The following is a 16,745-nucleotide window of genomic DNA, read 5'->3' as shown; positions in this document are numbered from 1 at the left end:
GATGTCTACTAGACTCTTGTTTGAACAGATTTAAGAGAGTTATTTCTAAGAATTGCAGGCCTACAATATAAAATGCCAAATTTCCATGCAAAATAATTGTACCGCTTTCAGCACCTAAAATCAGAAATAATCCTACCACCAGGGAGGTTAATCTATATATAAGTGATATAACTAAAGGTTTGTTGGGCAAGGCATGTATTTTTGCTGATGACACAAAGTGTAAATAGGGTTGATATCCCTGGAGGTGTAACATGGAACATGATTTGGCATTGCTAGAAGATTGGTCAAAGCAGTGGAGACTGCAGTTCAATGTTTCTAAATGTAAAATAATGCACCTAGGGAAAAATAATCCTCTGACAGACTACTACGCTGGGGGTACAGTGTTGGTCAGCACTACGGAGGAAAACAATTTGGGGGTACTTATTTTCGATGATTGTAAAAATTAGCAAACAATGTGACCAGGCAGTGGGACAAGCGAATAGAATTCTGGGGCGTATCACTAGAGGGATCACCAGCAGCAGGAAGGAGGTCCAGATTCCTCTATATTATCATTAATGACAGGAATAGTACCACTGGATTGGCGCAGGGCCAATGTAGTGCCTATATTTAAAAAGGGAACAAAGTCTTTACCAAGTAATTATAGACCCATTAGTTTAACTTCTATAGTTGGGAAGATACTGGAGGGATTAATAAAAGACCACATAGACGAGTTCTTGCAGGAAAAAAATATTTTGAGCAACAGACAGCATGGATTCATGAAAGACAGGAGTTGTCAGACAAACCTGATTTCTTTTTATGAGGTGGTAAGTAAAACCTTGGACAGAGGGGTGGCGGTGGACGTGATATATTTGGATTTTGCAAAAGCGTTCGATACAGTTCCGCACACACGGCTCATGTGTAAGGTAAAGTCTACAGGTTTGGAAACATCAGTTTGTAGATGGATAGAAAACTGGCTAAAAGACAGAATTCAGAGAGTAGTGGTTAATGATTCTTACTCTGAATGGTCTAAGGTTATGAGTGGTGTACCCCAAGGTTCAGTGCTGGGACCCTTGCTTTTTAATATCTTTATAAATGATATTGGGTCTGGGATCAAGAGTAACATTTCCGTCTTTGCAGATGACACCAAGCTATGCAGTGCAATAACGTCCTTACAGGATGTCGCCAATTTACAAACCGACCTCAATGCTCTGTCTAATTGGGCGACTATGTGGCAGATTAGGTTTAATGTTGAGAAATGTAAGGTTATGCACTTGGGGGCTAAGAATATGCATGCATCATACACGCTAGGGGGAGTACAACTGGGGGAATCCATAGTGGAGAAGGATCTGGGGGTTTTGGTAGATCATAAGCTCAATAATAGCATGCAATGCCAAGCTGCGGTTTCCAAAGCGAGCAAAGAGAGATATCATTTTGCCCCTGTTCAAATCATTAGTAAGACCTCATCTGGAATATGCCGTTCAGTTTTGGGCACCAGTTCTCAAAAAGGATATCGGGGAACTGGAGAAAGTGCAGAGAAGGGCAACCAAACTGATAAGAGGCATGGAGCAACTCAGCTATGAGGAAAGATTAGAGGAACTGAATTTATTCACTCTTGATAAGAGGAGATTAAGGGGGGATTTGATCAACATGTACAAATATATAAGTGGTCCATATAGGGAACTTGGTGTCGAGTTATTCACTTTACAGTCAACAAAGAGGACAAGGGGGCACTCTTTACGTCTAGAGGAGAAGAGATTTCATCTCCAAATACGGAAAGGTTTCTTCACAGTAAGAGCTGTGAAAATGTGGAATAGACTCCCTGCAGAGGTGGTTATGGCCAGCTCAGTGGATTGCTTTAAGAAAGGCCTGGATTATTTCCTAAGTGTACGTAATATAACTGGGTACTAAAACTTATAGGTAAAGTGGATCCGGGGAAAATCCGATTGCCTCTCGGGGGATCAGGAAGGAATTTTTTCCCCTGCTTTAGCAAATTGGATCATGCTCTGCTGGGGTTTTTTGCCTTCCTCTGGATCAACTGTGGGTATAGAATTGGGTATATGGGCTGGTATATTTTATATATATATATATATATATATATATATATATATATATATATATATATTTTTTTTTTTTTTTTTTTTTTTTTGGTTGAACTGGATGGACTTGTGTCTTTTTTCAACCTGACTAACTATGTAACTATGTAACTATATAGATCTTTATATCACTACAGGGGTCACCAACAGGAGGAAGGAGGTCCTGATTCCTCTATATAGATCTTTATATCACTAGAGGAGTCACTAGGAGAAAGAAGGTCCTGATTCCTCTATATAGACCTTTATATTACTAGGGTGGTCACCAGCAGGAGAAAGGATGTCCTGATTCCTCTATATATAGATCTTTATATCACTAAGGGGGTCCCCAGCAGGTGGAAGGAGGTCCTGATTCCTCTATATAGATCTTTATATCACTAGAGAAGTCACCAGCAGGAGGACGGAGGTCCTGATTCACCTATAAAGATCTTTAGTGAGACCTTATTTAGAATACTGTGTCCAGTTCTGGAGACCTCACTTACAAAAAGATATTGATAAGATAGAATGAGGAAGGAGGTCCTGATTTCTCTATATAGATCTTTATATCACTAGAGAGGTCACCAGCAGGAGGAGGAAGGAGGTCTTGATTCATCTATATAGATCTTTATATCATTAGAGGGGTCACAAGCAGGAGGAAGGAGGTCCTGATTCCTCTATACAGATCTTTATATCACTAGAGGGGTCACTAGAAGGAGGAATGATGTCCTAATTCCTCTATATAGATCTTTATATCCCTAGAGGGGTCACCAACAGGAGGAAGGAGGTCCTGATTCCTCTATAAAGATCTTTAGTGAGACCTTATTTAGAATACTGTGTCCAGTTCTGGAGACCTCACTTACAAAAAGATATTGATAAGATAGAACGAGGAAGGAGGTCCTGATTCCTCTATATAGATATTTATATCACTAGAGAGGTCACCAGCAGGAGGAGGAAGGAGGTCCTGATTCATCTATATAGATCTTTATATCATTAGAGGGGTCATCAGCAGAAGGAAGGAGGTCCTGATTCCTCTATATAGATCTTTATATCACTAGAGGGGTCACTAGAAGGAGGAAGGAGGTCCTAATTCCTCTATATAGATCTTTATATCACTAGAGGGGTTACCAGCAGGAGGAAGGAGGTCCTGATTCCTCTATATAGATGTTTATTTCACTTGAGGGATCACCAGCAGGAGGAAGGAGGTCCTGATTCCTCTATATAGATATTTATATCACTAGAGGGGTCACTAGAAGGAGGAAGGAGGTCCTAATTCCTCTATATAGATCTTTATATAACTAGAGGGGTCACCAGCAGGAGGAAGGAGGTCCCGATATCTATATATAGACCTTTATATCACTAGGGGGGTCACCAGAAGGAGGAAAGGGGTCCTGATTCATCTATATGGATCTTTATATCACTAGAAGGGTCACCAGAAGGAGGAAGGAGGTCCTGATTCCCACATAGATCTTTATATCACTAGAGAGGTCACTAGCAGGAGGACGGGGGTCCTGATTCCTCTATAAAGATCTTTAGTGAGACCTCATTTAGAACACTGTCCAGTTCTGGAGACCTCACTTACAAAAAGATATTGATAAGACAAAACAAGTCCAGAGACGGGTAACAGAAATGGTGAAAGGTTTGGGGGATAAAACAAATCGAGAGAGCCTTCAGGAAACTAATATGTACAGTCTGGTGGAAAGAAGGGAAAGGGGAGATGTGACTGAAACCTTTAAATACATCCAGGGGGTGAATAAGGTTCAGGAATAGGGATGAGCTTCGTGTTGGAGTCGAACGCATGTTCGACTCGAACATCGGTCGTTCGTGCGTTCGCCGAATTCCGAACGTTTGGGCCGTTCGCGGCAAAATTCGTGTGGCCCACAATGCACTGCGATGGCGCAATGCATTGCTGTCTCACGATTGGCCAAGCATGCACTGTGACCCCGCATGCTTGGCCAATCGCAGCGCCAGTAGCGAGGAGAGCAATGGTTGGCCACAGGCATCCTGCCTGTGGCCAATCATAGCTCAGACTGTGTAGTGCACGCCCCACACTATATAAAGCTGCCTTTCAGGCGGCCTCATGTAGTGTTTGTTAGCATCTGAAGCAGTGGGTGTTCTGTGTACCTTCAACACAGTTACACACCAATCGTTTTTGGCTGATTTACTATTTTGCTCTTGTGTAGTGGTTACTGTCTGTGCCCTGACCGCAGTATACACCACTATATTCACCTCACCTATATAGCTAGTGATCTAGCTTTAATAATAGAGCTTGCAGTCAGTAGTGTTAGTGCGTGCTGTCTGCGTGCTCTGTACCCAGTACATACCACTATATACACCTACAAAGCTGTTCTCTATTTGAGCCCGATTGTCATTTGCTGGAGTTATTGGAAGTTGTGTGTGCCTCCAGCACAGCACAGTATACATCTGTATATACCCCTTTAACTCTGCTGTTTTCTTGTTATTGTCTGCGTGCCCTGACCGCAGTATACACCGTGATATTCACCTCACCTATATAGCTAGTGGTCCATCTTTAACAATAGAGCTTGCAGTCAGCAGTGTCACTCAGGAGATAGTGCGTGCTGTGTGCCTGCTCTGTACCCAGTACATACCGCTATTATCCACCTACATAGCTGTTCTCTATTTGGGCCCGATTGACATCTGCTGGAGTTATTGGAAGTTGTGTGTGCTTCCAGCACAGCACAGTATACATCTGTATATACCCCTTTAACTCTGCTGTTCTATAAAAAAGGCATCTGCAGGAGTTAGTGGGTGTTGTGTGCCTCCAGCACAATATAAACTACCCAACTACTGTTTTACCCAACTCCCTTCAGGCCATTACCATGTCTGGAAGGCCAGCAAGGAGAGGCAGACAGGCGCGAGCCGATAAAAGAGGGCAAGCAGGCTCTGTGTCTAGAGACAACAGTGCTGGTCGTGGACGCGGTGCATTGTCATCAGCACGTGGCCATGGGACATGCTTGTCCTTCTTTTCTGCAGCTGGACATGTTGAACCGCAACATGCCAACGACTTGGTAGAGTGGATGACCAAGCCCTCTTCATCCTCCTCATCCTCTCTCACCCAGTCTCAGGGTAGTAGAAAAGCAGCTGCCAACACATCGTCGTCCCTCCTCTCAATGTCATCATCAGTGACTCCTTCCCTAGACCCACCACGTCCTCCTGAGGAGTCTCCTGAACTCTTTGAGCACAGTGTTGGGTACATGCTCCAGGAGGATGCCCAGTGTTTGGTGGGCTCTGATGATGACACTCAGCTAGAGGAAGGCAGTAGCGTGAGCACAGAGAGAGGGGATGCTCAAGAAGGACAGCAATCTGGCAGTCATGTTCCACAAGCTGCAGCATACTGCCAGGTTTGCTACAGCGATGAAGAGGGAGGGGATGATGAGGGCACTGACTCCACGTGGGTGCCTGGAAGGAGGGAGGAGGAGGAGGAGGAGGAGGCACATGTCCAACGAGGCAGGATGCCCTCCGGGGGCCAGCTTAGGGGCAGCACACCGACTGAATCACACCGCAGAGCTCCGCCTGCGCAGAGCGCTTCCTCTGCGCAGAGCGCTTCCTCTGCGCGTTATTCTAAAAGTTCTTTGGTGTGGGCCTTTTTTGAGACGAGTGCATCACATCGCACCGCTGCTATTTGCAACATATGTCTCAAGCGTATCTCACGTGGCCAAAACATCAGCCGCTTGGGCACCACATGCTTGACCAGACATATGTTGACCTGCCATGCAGCTCGTTGGCAAGCATACCTCAAAGACCCACACCAAAGAACAAAGCGGACCTCTCCTTGCTCCTCATCAGCTGGCATCTCCAACCCCACTAGACCTTCAGTCCTCTCTGAAACCTGCTCTGAGAGGAATGAAGGTGTAGAATTAGGTGTGTCACAGCCAAGTGCTTCCGGGAACTCTGCTAGTGGTACATCCACGTCCGATTATAGCAGACAAATGTCCCTGCCCCAGCTGCTGGACCGGCGGAAGAAATTTACTCCCAGCCATCCACATGCCCAGCGGTTGAATGCTAGCTTGGCTAAATTGCTAGCACTTCAACTGCTGCCTTTTCAGTTGGTAGACTCGGCCCCCTTCCGTGAGTTTGTACAATGTGCGGTTCCTCAGTGGCAGGTCCCCAAACGCCACTTTTTCTCACGGAAGGCAATTCCGGCTCTCTACCGGCATGTGGAAGGCAATGTCCTTGCCTCGCTGGACAGGGCGGTCAGCGGTAAGGTGCATATTACCGCTGACTCATGGTCCAGCAGGCATGGACAGGGACGTTACCTGTCTTTCACGGCCCATTGGGTCACTCTTCTGGCTGCTGGGAAGGATGCAGGACAAGGTGCAGTAGTATTGGAGGTTGTTCCGCCACCACGCCTCCAAAATGCTACTATTGGTTGTGACACACCTCTCTCCTCCACCCCCTCCTCTTCTTCTTCCTCCATGGCCTCTTCCAGTGCTCTGTCCTCAGAACCAGCGGTGCTCCGTAGGCGTTGCAGGGGCTACGCAAGTACGCAGGCAAAACGATGCCATGCCGTGCTTGCGCTGGTTTGTTTGGGGGACAGGAGCCACACTGGGGCGGATGTTTTGTCAGCTCTGCAGGGGCAGGCCGAGAGGTGGTTGACGCCACGCCAGCTTAAGCCAGGAATGGTGGTTTGCGACAATGGCACCAACCTCCTCTCCGCCCTCCGACAGGGACAACTGACCCATGTGCCCTGTGTAGCTCACGTCCTTAACCTGGTGGTGCAGCGGTTCTTGGGCAGGTACCCCGACTTACAGGATGTCCTGAAACAGGCCAGGAGAGTCTGTGTGCATTTCCGCCGATCATTTAATGCCTGTGCTCGGCTGGCTGAGCTCCAAAAGGAGTTGAACCTGCCCAAGAACCGCCTTATATGTGACATGCCCACCAGGTGGAACTCCACGTTGGCCATGCTGCAGCGGCTGCACACGCAGCAGAGGGCCATCAATGAGTACCTGTGCGACTACGGCACCAGGACAGGGTCAGGGGAGCTTGGTTTTTTCTCACCACGCCAGTGGGGCATGATCAGGGATGCATGCACTGTCCTGTCACCGTTTGAGGAGGCCACAAGGATGGTGAGCAGTGACAGTGCATGCATCAGTGACACTATACCTCTTGTCCACCTCTTGGAGCATACGCTGCGTGGAATAATGGACAGGGCACTTGAGGCAGAACAGAGGCAGGAAGAGGAGGACTTCCTTGCCTCTCAAGGCCCCCTTTATCCAGACAGTGTTCCTGCTGTGCCACCCATCACACAGGAAGAGGGTGAGGAGGAGGAAGAGGAGGAGGAGGATGATTGTGTCAGCATGGAGGTGGAGGCTGGCACTCAGCATCAGCAGCAGCAGTCTTATAGGGATGATTTACAGTCCCAAGAAACACGTGGACTTGTACGTGGCTGGGAGGAGGTAGCTGCGGATCATGTTGTCCTTAGTGACCCAGAGGACTCCGGACCGAATGCCTCAGCTAACCTACGCTGCATGGCCTCCCTGATCCTGCAAAGCCTGCGGAAGGATCCTCGTATTCTTCGGATCAAGGAGAGGGACCATTACTGGCTGGCCACTCTCCTTGATCCACGGTACAAGGGTAAGGTTGCCGACCTTATCTTGCCATCGCAGAGGGAGCAGAGGATGAGACATCTCCGGGAGGCCTTGCAGAAAGCTCTGTGCAACGCGTTCCCAGAGACTGGGAGGTCACAAACTCCTGGTCCTGGACAACGTGTTGCTGAGGCATCAGTCAGAAGGAGCGGTGGAGAAGGTGGCCGTCTGACTGATGCTTTCAGACAATTTTTTAGTCCGCAGCCCCAAGGTATGATTGGTTCCAGCACCCATCGCCAGCGTCTAATTTACATGGTGCAGGAATACCTAGGGGCAAGGTCAGACTTGGACACCTTTCCCACTGAAAATCCTCTGGCTTACTGGGTCTTGAGGATGGATCACTGGCCAGAGCTTGCACAGTATGCAATTGAGCTACTGGCCTGTCCTGCATCCAGCGTTCTTTCGGAACGCACCTTCAGTGCTGCTGGTGGCTTCGTTACCGATCACAGGGTGCGCCTGTCCACCGAATCAGTTGATCGACTGACCTTCATCAAGATGAATCAGTCTTGGATCACCCACAGCTACCAAGCACCTGAAGCTGATGTAACCGAATAATTTTTTTTGAAATACCACATCCCTTCAAGACTGCCTATGCTGATGCTGAGTGACTGTCCTGTTATGTTGATTGTCTATCCTCTTCCTCCTCCGCTGATATGTTGGAAGAACATTTTTGGTTCTGGGTGATGCCAGCAGCCCAATTTTTCTGCCCCTGTTTAACAGGGGCGTTTAATTACAATTTTTGATGCAATGCTTTGCAGCAGGGCTAATTCCTGCAATAAAACTAGAGTATATGGCAGAGGTTGCAGTGTGGTGGCACCAGCACCAGTGCCTAAGGCCCAATTTTTCTGCCCCTGTTTAACAGGGGCGTTTAAGTACAATTTTTGATGCAATGCTTTGCAGCAGGGCTAATTCCTGCAAAAAAACTAGAGTGTATGGCAGAGGTTGCAGTGTGATGGCACCAGTGCCTAAGGCCCAATTTTTCTGCCCCTGTTTAACAGGGGCGTTTAAGTACAATTTTTGATGCAATGCTTTGCAGCAGGGCTAATTCCTGCAAAAAAACTAGAGTGTATGGCAGAGGTTGCAGTGTGATAGCACCAGTGCCTAAGGCCCAATTTTTCTGCCCCTGTTTAACAGGGGCGTTTAAGTACAATTTTTGATGCAATGCTTTGCAGCAGGGCTAATTCCTGCAAAAAAACTAGAGTGTATGGCAGAGGTTGCAGTGTGATGGCACCAGTGCCTAAGGCCCAATTTTTCTGCCCCTGTTTAACAGGGGCGTTTAAGTACAATTTTTGATGCAATGCTTTGCAGCAGGGCTAATTCCTGCAAAAAAACTAGAGTGTATGGCAGAGGTTGCAGTGTGATGGCACCAGTGCCTAAGGCCCAATTTTTCTGCCCCTGTTTAACAGGGGCGTTTAAGTACAATTTTTGATGCAATGCTTTGCAGCAGGGCTAATTCCTGCAATAAAACTAGAGTGTATGGCAGAGGTTGCAGTGTGATGGCACCAGTGCCTAAGGCCCAATTTTTCTGCCCCTGTTTAACAGGGGCGTTTAAGTACAATTTTTGATGCAATGCTTTGCAGCAGGGCTAATTCCTGCAATAAAACTAGAGTGTATGGCAGAGGTTGCAGTGTGATGGCACCAGTGCCTAAGGCCCAATTTTTCTGCCCCTGTTTAACAGGGGCGTTTAAGTAAAATTTTTGATGCAATGCTTTGCAGCAGGGCTAATTCCTGCAATAAAACTAGAGTGTATGGCAGAGGTTGCAGTGTGATGGCACCAGTGCCTAAGGCCCAATTTTTCTGCCCCTGTTTAACAGGGACATGTAATTACAATTCTTGATATAATATTTCACAGGAGGGCCCCTTCCTGTGCCCACCCAGAGTAACTGTGAGGACTTATAGTGTTGTGGCACCAGCACCACAACCACCAAAGGTCAATTTTTCTACCACTGTTCAACAATGGCATGTAATTACAATTCTTGATATAATCGTTCACAGCAGGGCGCTCCAGCGCCCACCAAGAGTCACTTTGAGGGCTTACAATGTTGTTGCAAAACCAACACCTTGTTCCGCCATTTCTGCAGAGCATATAGGGCAGGCCCCTACTTTCAAACATCCAACTTACAAACATCTCCTACTTGCAAACGGAAGGAGACAACAGCAAGTGAGATGAAAAAAGATGGACGACAAAACAAATTATACAGGGGTGATAACCCTTCCCTATGTTTTCCAAAAAGCTTAAAAATATTTTTTTTGACTGGAGCTACACTTTAAAAATGTACCAGTTGAAAATTACAAACAGATTCAACTTAACACAACAAACCTACACAGTCCCAGTCTTGTTTGCACCGCCTGTATACTGCTGTTCTGAGTATATAGGGCCTGGGGGCCACACGCATTTCCTTTTTTTAATATGGGTACAGGGTTCCCCTTAATATGCGTACAAGACCCAAATAGGCTGGTAATGGGCAGGGAGGGCTACCCATGCCATTTTTCTGAATGATTTTCAACCATATTGCAGGAACCAGATATACCGTATATACTCGAGTATAGGCCGACCCGAATATAAGCCGAGGCCCCCAATTTACCCCCAAAAAAACTGGCAAACTTATTGACTCGTGTATAAGCCGAGGGTGAGACATGCCTGTCCATCCCTGTGTGTGTGTCCGTCCATCCCTGTGTGTCCGTCCATCCCTGTGTGTCCGTCCATCCCTGTGTGTCCGTCCATCCATCCCTGTGTGGATGTGTGTCCATCCATCCATCCATCCCTGTGTGTGTGTGTGTCCATCCATCCATCCATCCCTGTGTGTGTGTGTGTCCATCCATCCATCCATCCCTGTGTGTGTGTGTCTCCATCCATCCATCCATCCCTGTGTGTGTGTGTCCGTGTGTGTGTGTGTGTGTGTGTGTGTGTGTGTGTGTGTGTGTGTGTGTGTGTGTGTCCAGCCTACCTGTGTCCCGAGCCTGTGTCCCGAGCCTCCGTCCCGTGCCTTGCCTCCTTGCCTCCGTCCCGTGCCGTGCCTTGCCTCCTTGCCTCCGTCCCGTGCCGTGCCTTGCCTCCTTGCCTCCGTCCCGTGTCGTGCCTTGCCTCCGTCCCGTCCCGTGCCGTGCCTTGCCTTGCCTCCGTCCCGTGCCTTGCCAGGATCGCCGCTCTTCGTCGGCGCCTCGGCGGCCATTCTAAAATTCAAAAGCCGCGCCTCCGCCTTCGCCTGTGATAGGCGGAACACTGAATTTCCCAGCAGCCTGTGTTCCGCCTATCACGGACATCGTCTCATCCTCGTCCGTAGTACGAGGATGAACGGATGTCCGTGATAGGCGGAACACTGACTGCTGGGAAATTGAGTGTTCCGCCTATCACAGGCGGAGGCGGAGGCGGAGGCGCGGCTTTCGAATTGTAGTATGTCCGCCGTCTGTCTGCTCGATACGCTGATCGAGCAGTCAGACGGCGATGACTCGAGTATAAGCCGAGGGGGGCACTTTCAGCCTCAAAAAAGAGGCTGAAAATCTCGGCTTATACTCGAGTATATACGGTAACATTAAAACCGCAAGCAGTTTTAAATGGTGTTATTTCCGCTTAATGTCATTTTGTGCAGGGACTGTTCTAAACACGGGAAACACGTGGCACTTCACAGGCATACTACAGACACCCACCAGGCACCATATTTAAAGGAATATTTCACTTTTTTTTTTTCACTTTAATCGTCATTAAAATCAGTACTCCCACCAAAACGGTAGTTTTTAAAACTTTTTTTTGCAGTGACCCATGTCCCCTGAGGCAGGAGGCAGGTCGCCAAACCCTTTTTAGGACACTATCTTGCATATTAGCCGTTAAAATTAGCACTTTCCAATTCGAACGTTCGAGTCCCATAGACTTCAATGGGGTTCTAACGTTCGTACCGAACGCGGGGGTCGTTCGCAAGTTCTGGTGCGAACCGAACCGGGGGGTGTTCGGGTCATCCCTATTCAGGAAGATAGTTTTTACAATATGAAACTAAAATCAAGAACACCAGCAGAGGTAGTGAGACAGTCAACAGTAAATGGCTTCAAACATGCGTGGGATAAACATAGATCTATAGTCTGACAACAAAGTTAACGAAAAAACAAAAATGGGCAGACTTGATGGACTACTCTGTCTTTTTCTGCTGTCACTTTTCTATGTTTCTGTGTAAAACTGCCTTGTCTACAAAAAAAAGTACCGTTATTATTATTACTCAACAAAAGATAAGATCCAGAAGCTCCAGCACATACATAGTACATACATACATACATAGTCCTCTTCCTGAGTACCTTGGGAGTCTGCAACACTGGGGTCCCTTATTTAAATACTGTATCTGAGGTCCAAATTCTAAGTTCTGGCCAGAGGCTTTACTAGAACCTTTAGGGCCTTGGTGCAAAAAACCATGAAGCCCCCCCCCCCCCCCCCGTTGATGTCCTGGGACCCTATCTCATGTTCTTCAGCAGGCCCCCTTCCTGCTGTCTTGCCCTGACCCTGGTAGTTCTGCCACTGACCTTACCATTACTAGGGGGCATTTTGGAGGATGTTAGGGAGCACTCTTGAGGCACTAAAATAGAACCTCCAGACTGCCCCCTTACATCCTCCAGAGGGCCCCCTTAATGCAGTCGGAGTGCCCCCTTTGGTGCCTCCAGGGTGCCCCCTTACATCATCCAGAGTGCCCCCTTTCATCCTTTAGAGCAGGGGTCTGCAAAATTTCTAAACAAAGGTTTACTGTACTTCAAACTTTTGGGGGGCCAGACTGTGGCCATTGGGAGCAGAAAAGGTCCTGATGTCAGTGATAAAAAAACAATGCCCCGTTGTGCCCTGTTGTTGTTGTCATCGGGAGGAATTGTGCCCCATTGTTGGTGTCGTTAGCAGGAATTGTGCCCCTTCATTGGGGTCAGTGGGGGGAATTATGTCCCATTGTTGGATGAATTATTGCCCCAAGGGCTGAATAAAATAAAGGAAAGGTCCGCATCTAGCCCCTGAGCCACAGTTTGGAGACCAATGATATCAATGATATAGCAACACAAAATGGCTGGCAACTCAAGAACAAACCAGCAATGGTGGCTCCCATATCTCTACCTTGACAGATCCCCTTTAAAGAAAACCTGTACTAGTTGTCTGGATGCCACCAACTGTAATACTCTTGAGTTAACAAATTATTATGGTGGCCAGGCACCAAGAACTTTTCAGAAGAAGATGTTAGCAAAGGTAGCCTAAAGTATTCCTCGTACCACAGGTTGCATTGAACTACCTCCATGCCTGACTTGCCGTATCAGATGCATAGGAAGCTCATGTTAGGTCATACAAAAAGAAAATGGTGGATGACTACGAACTCACTTGAATGGATATTCAAAGTCCACTTTAATATTCAGCTTGCTCTCGGTTTTGTTGCTACAGTCGACGCTGAGCATGAACTGTCCAGAGTAACTTCCACATGTCGCAAAGGCAAAGATAGAGAACAGCTGTAAAAGAGACAAAGAAGGTGGCAGAAAAATAAGACAGGGTGAGACACAAAGATACTGAACAATGAAATGTACAAGACAGGTGTATCCAAAGTCATATCTACAGATTTGGAGGGTGAAGAAAAGTGAGCTTTTGAAAGGATCAAGAGGTGGGTAATTCACCATAAAACATGGTTAGATACATACATGGTTAGATACATTTTGTTGGTCAATGAAAACTCAGTGCTGAGCAGTTATTTAACTCAAAGTGTAATGGAGGCTTTGAGACTACACTGTGGGGGCTATGGGCTAGGCCTGGGGTCTCCACACTTTCTAAACAAAGGGCAAGTTTACTGTCTTTAAGACTTTAGAGGGGCCGGCCTGGGGTGCAAGTGAACAATACCCTATCATTGGTGTCAGTGGGAGGAATAGTGCCCCATTGATGGTGTCAGTGGGAAGAATATTGCCCCATCATTGATGTAAAATAGAAGAATAGTGCCCCATCATTGGTATCAGTGGGAGTAATAGTGCCCTATTATTGGTGTCAGTGGGAGGAATAGTGCCCCATCAATGGTATTAGTGGGAGGAATAATGCCCCATCGTTGGTGTCATTGGGAGGAAAAATGCTCCATCATTGGTATCAGTGGGTGGAATAGTGCCCCAACATTGGTATCAGTGGGAGGAATAGTGCCCCATCATTGGTATCAGTGGGAGGAATAGTGCCCCATTATAGGTGTTAGTTGGAGGAATAGTGCCCTATTATTGGTGTCAGTGGTGGGGGGGAAGGGGGGAATAGTGTCCCATCAACGTTGTCAGTGGGAGGAATAGTGCCCCATCATTGGTGTCAGTGGGAGGAATAGTGCCCCATCATTGGTATCAGTGGGAGGAATAGTGCCCCATTATAGGTGTTAGTTGGAGGAATAGTGCCCTATTATTGGTGTCAGTGGTGGGGGGGGAAGGGGGGAATAGTGTCCCATCAACGTTGTCAGTGGGAGGAATAGTGTCCCATCAACGGTGTTGGTGGGAGGAATAGTGTCCCATCATTGGTGTCAGTGGGAGGAATAGTGCCCCAAGGTCCGGTTAAAGCCGAGGAAAGGGTCCCACCTGATCTGCAGTTTTGAGACTACTGTTCTAAAGGGAACACGGCAGGTGAAGAGAGTCACAGGGAACCTGTAAAGGTTGCTAGCTATAAGTGGCCCCGAGATACGGGGCCCCAAAGTCAGGTCGCAAAATGTCATTCTCTGCTTCAGAAAGGTGCTTGACATTTTGCGACCCGAATTTGGGGCTCCATAACTCGGGGTCACTTGGAGCTAGAAACACCAAATTTGGTATGCAAACACAGTAGCATTCTCTTCTGCAGAAAAGTAATATAAATGAAATAAGATGTGTGTGTTTTTGCACTGTACACTGCAAGTATGAGAAGTTGATGTGACAGATGTATATAAGTAACTAACCATCTTCCAAAATTTCTAATTCAAATAGAAAAGATTAGAAAAAAATATAATTTAATAGAATAAAATAGAAAGAATATACAACCATCTTCTGAAATTCAAATTTCAAATAGAATAAATTTGAATTTCGAATAGTATGAATTCAAATTTTTAATTAATTAATTTTAAATTTGGATAGAAAAGATTATAATAAAATAGAAAATAGACTAGAAAAATGATAGAACAGAACAGAATAGAATATATTATTCTGTTCTGTTCTATTGATTTTCTAGTCTATTCTTTTATATTCTATTAAAATCTTTTCTATTAAAATCAAAATCATTATATACTAAATTCGAATTTTGGAAGATGTAACTTCCACATGTCGCAAAGGCAAAGATAGAGAACAGCTGTAAAAGAGACAAAGAAGGTGGCAGAAAAATAAGACAGGGTGAGACACAAAGATACTGAACAATGAAATGTACAAGACAGGTGTATCCAAAGTCATATCTACAGATTTGGAGGGTGAAGAAAAGTGAGCTTTTGAAAGGATCAAGAGGTGGGTAATTCACCATAAAACATGGTTAGATACATACATGGTTAGATACATTTTGTTGGTCAATGAAAACTCAGTGCTGAGCAGTTATTTAACTCAAAGTGTAATGGAGGCTTTGAGACTACACTGTGGGGGCTATGGGCTAGGCCTGGGGTCTCCACACTTTCTAAACAAAGGGCAAGTTTACTGTCTTTAAGACTTTAGAGGGGCCGGCCTGGGGTGCAAGTGAACAATACCCTATCATTGGTGTCAGTGGGAGGAATAGTGCCCCATTGATGGTGTCAGTGGGAAGAATATTGCCCCATCATTGATGTAAAATAGAAGAATAGTGCCCCATCATTGGTATCAGTGGGAGTAATAGTGCCCTATTATTGGTGTCAGTGGGAGGAATAGTGCCCCATCAATGGTATTAGTGGGAGGAATAATGCCTCGTCGTTGGTGTCATTGGGAGGAAAAATGCTCCATCATTGGTATCAGTGGGAGGAATAGTGCCCCATCATTGGTATCAGTGGGAGGAATAGTGCCCCATCATTGGTGTCAGTGGGCGGAATAGTGCCCCATCATTGGTATCAGTGGGAGGAATAGTGCCCCATTATAGGTGTTAGTTGGAGGAATAGTGCCCTATTATTGGCGTCAGTGGTGGGGGGGAAGGGGGGAATAGTGTCCCATCAACGTTGTCAGTGGGAGGAATAGTGTCCCACCAACGGTGTTGGTGGGAGGAATAGTGTCCCATCATTGGTGTCAGTGGGAGGAATAGTGCCCCAAGGTCCGGTTAAAGCCGAGGAAAGGGTCCCACCTGATCTGCAGTTTTGAGACTACTGTTCTAAAGGGAACACGGCAGGTGAAGAGAGTCACAGGGAACCTGTAAAGGTTGCTAGCTATAAGTGGCCCCGAGATACGGGGCCCCAAAGTCAGGTCGCAAAATGTCATTCTCTGCTTCAGAAAAGTGCTTGACATTTTGCGACCCGAATTTGGGGCTCCATAACTCGGGGTCACTTGGAGCTAGAAACACCAAATTTGGTATGCAAACACAGTAGCATTCTCTTCTGCAGAAAAGTAATATAAATGAAATAAGATGTGTGTGTTTTTGCACTGTACACTGCAAGTATGAGAAGTTGATGTGACAGATGTATATAAGTAACTAACCATCTTCCAAAATTTCTAATTCAAATAGAAAAGATTAGAAAAAAATATAATTTAATAGAATAAAATAGAAAGAATATACAACCATCTTCTGAAATTCAAATTTCAAATAGAATAAATTTGAATTTCGAATAGTATGAATTCAAATTTTTAATTAATTAATTTTAAATTTGGATAGAAAAGATTATAATAAAATAGAAAATAGACTAGAAAAATGATAGAACAGAACAGAATAGAATATATTATTCTGTTCTGTTCTATTGATTTTCTAGTCTATTCTTTTATATTCTATTAAAATCTTTTCTATTAAAATCAAAATCATTATATACTAAATTCGAATTTTGGAAGATGGTTATATATATATATATATATATATATATATATATATATATATATATATATATATATATATATATATATATATATATATATATATATTTCCGACATTTGAATTTCGTATAGAATGAATTCGAATTTGAATAGAAAAGATTAGAATAGACATAGAGAATAGACTAGAACAATAGAA

The 16,745-nt window shown here is 45.6% G+C and overlaps 1 protein-coding gene across 3 annotated transcripts in view; it reads right to left on the bottom strand.

Moving 5' to 3' along the window:
• The window catches only part of SYP (synaptophysin), a 75,912-nt gene that overhangs the window by 28,275 nt on the left and 30,892 nt on the right, over positions 1-16,745 (bottom strand). For all 3 annotated transcript variants that reach the window (XM_077472615.1, XM_077472549.1, XM_077472478.1), the window contains exon 3: positions 12,987-13,111. In XM_077472615.1, coding sequence (XP_077328741.1) covers positions 12,987-13,111 — 125 coding nt within the window. The remainder of the gene's footprint in view (positions 1-12,986; positions 13,112-16,745) is intronic.

This window comes from Lithobates pipiens, unplaced genomic scaffold, assembly GCF_037356315.1.
Source record: "Lithobates pipiens isolate NorthernLeopardFrog02 unplaced genomic scaffold, aLitPip1_a1.2 Scaffold_1, whole genome shotgun sequence".
Taxonomy (NCBI): domain Eukaryota; kingdom Metazoa; phylum Chordata; class Amphibia; order Anura; family Ranidae; genus Lithobates; species Lithobates pipiens.
Note: the sequence above shows the minus strand (reverse complement) of the source record. Positions and strands in the feature narration are given on the sequence as shown.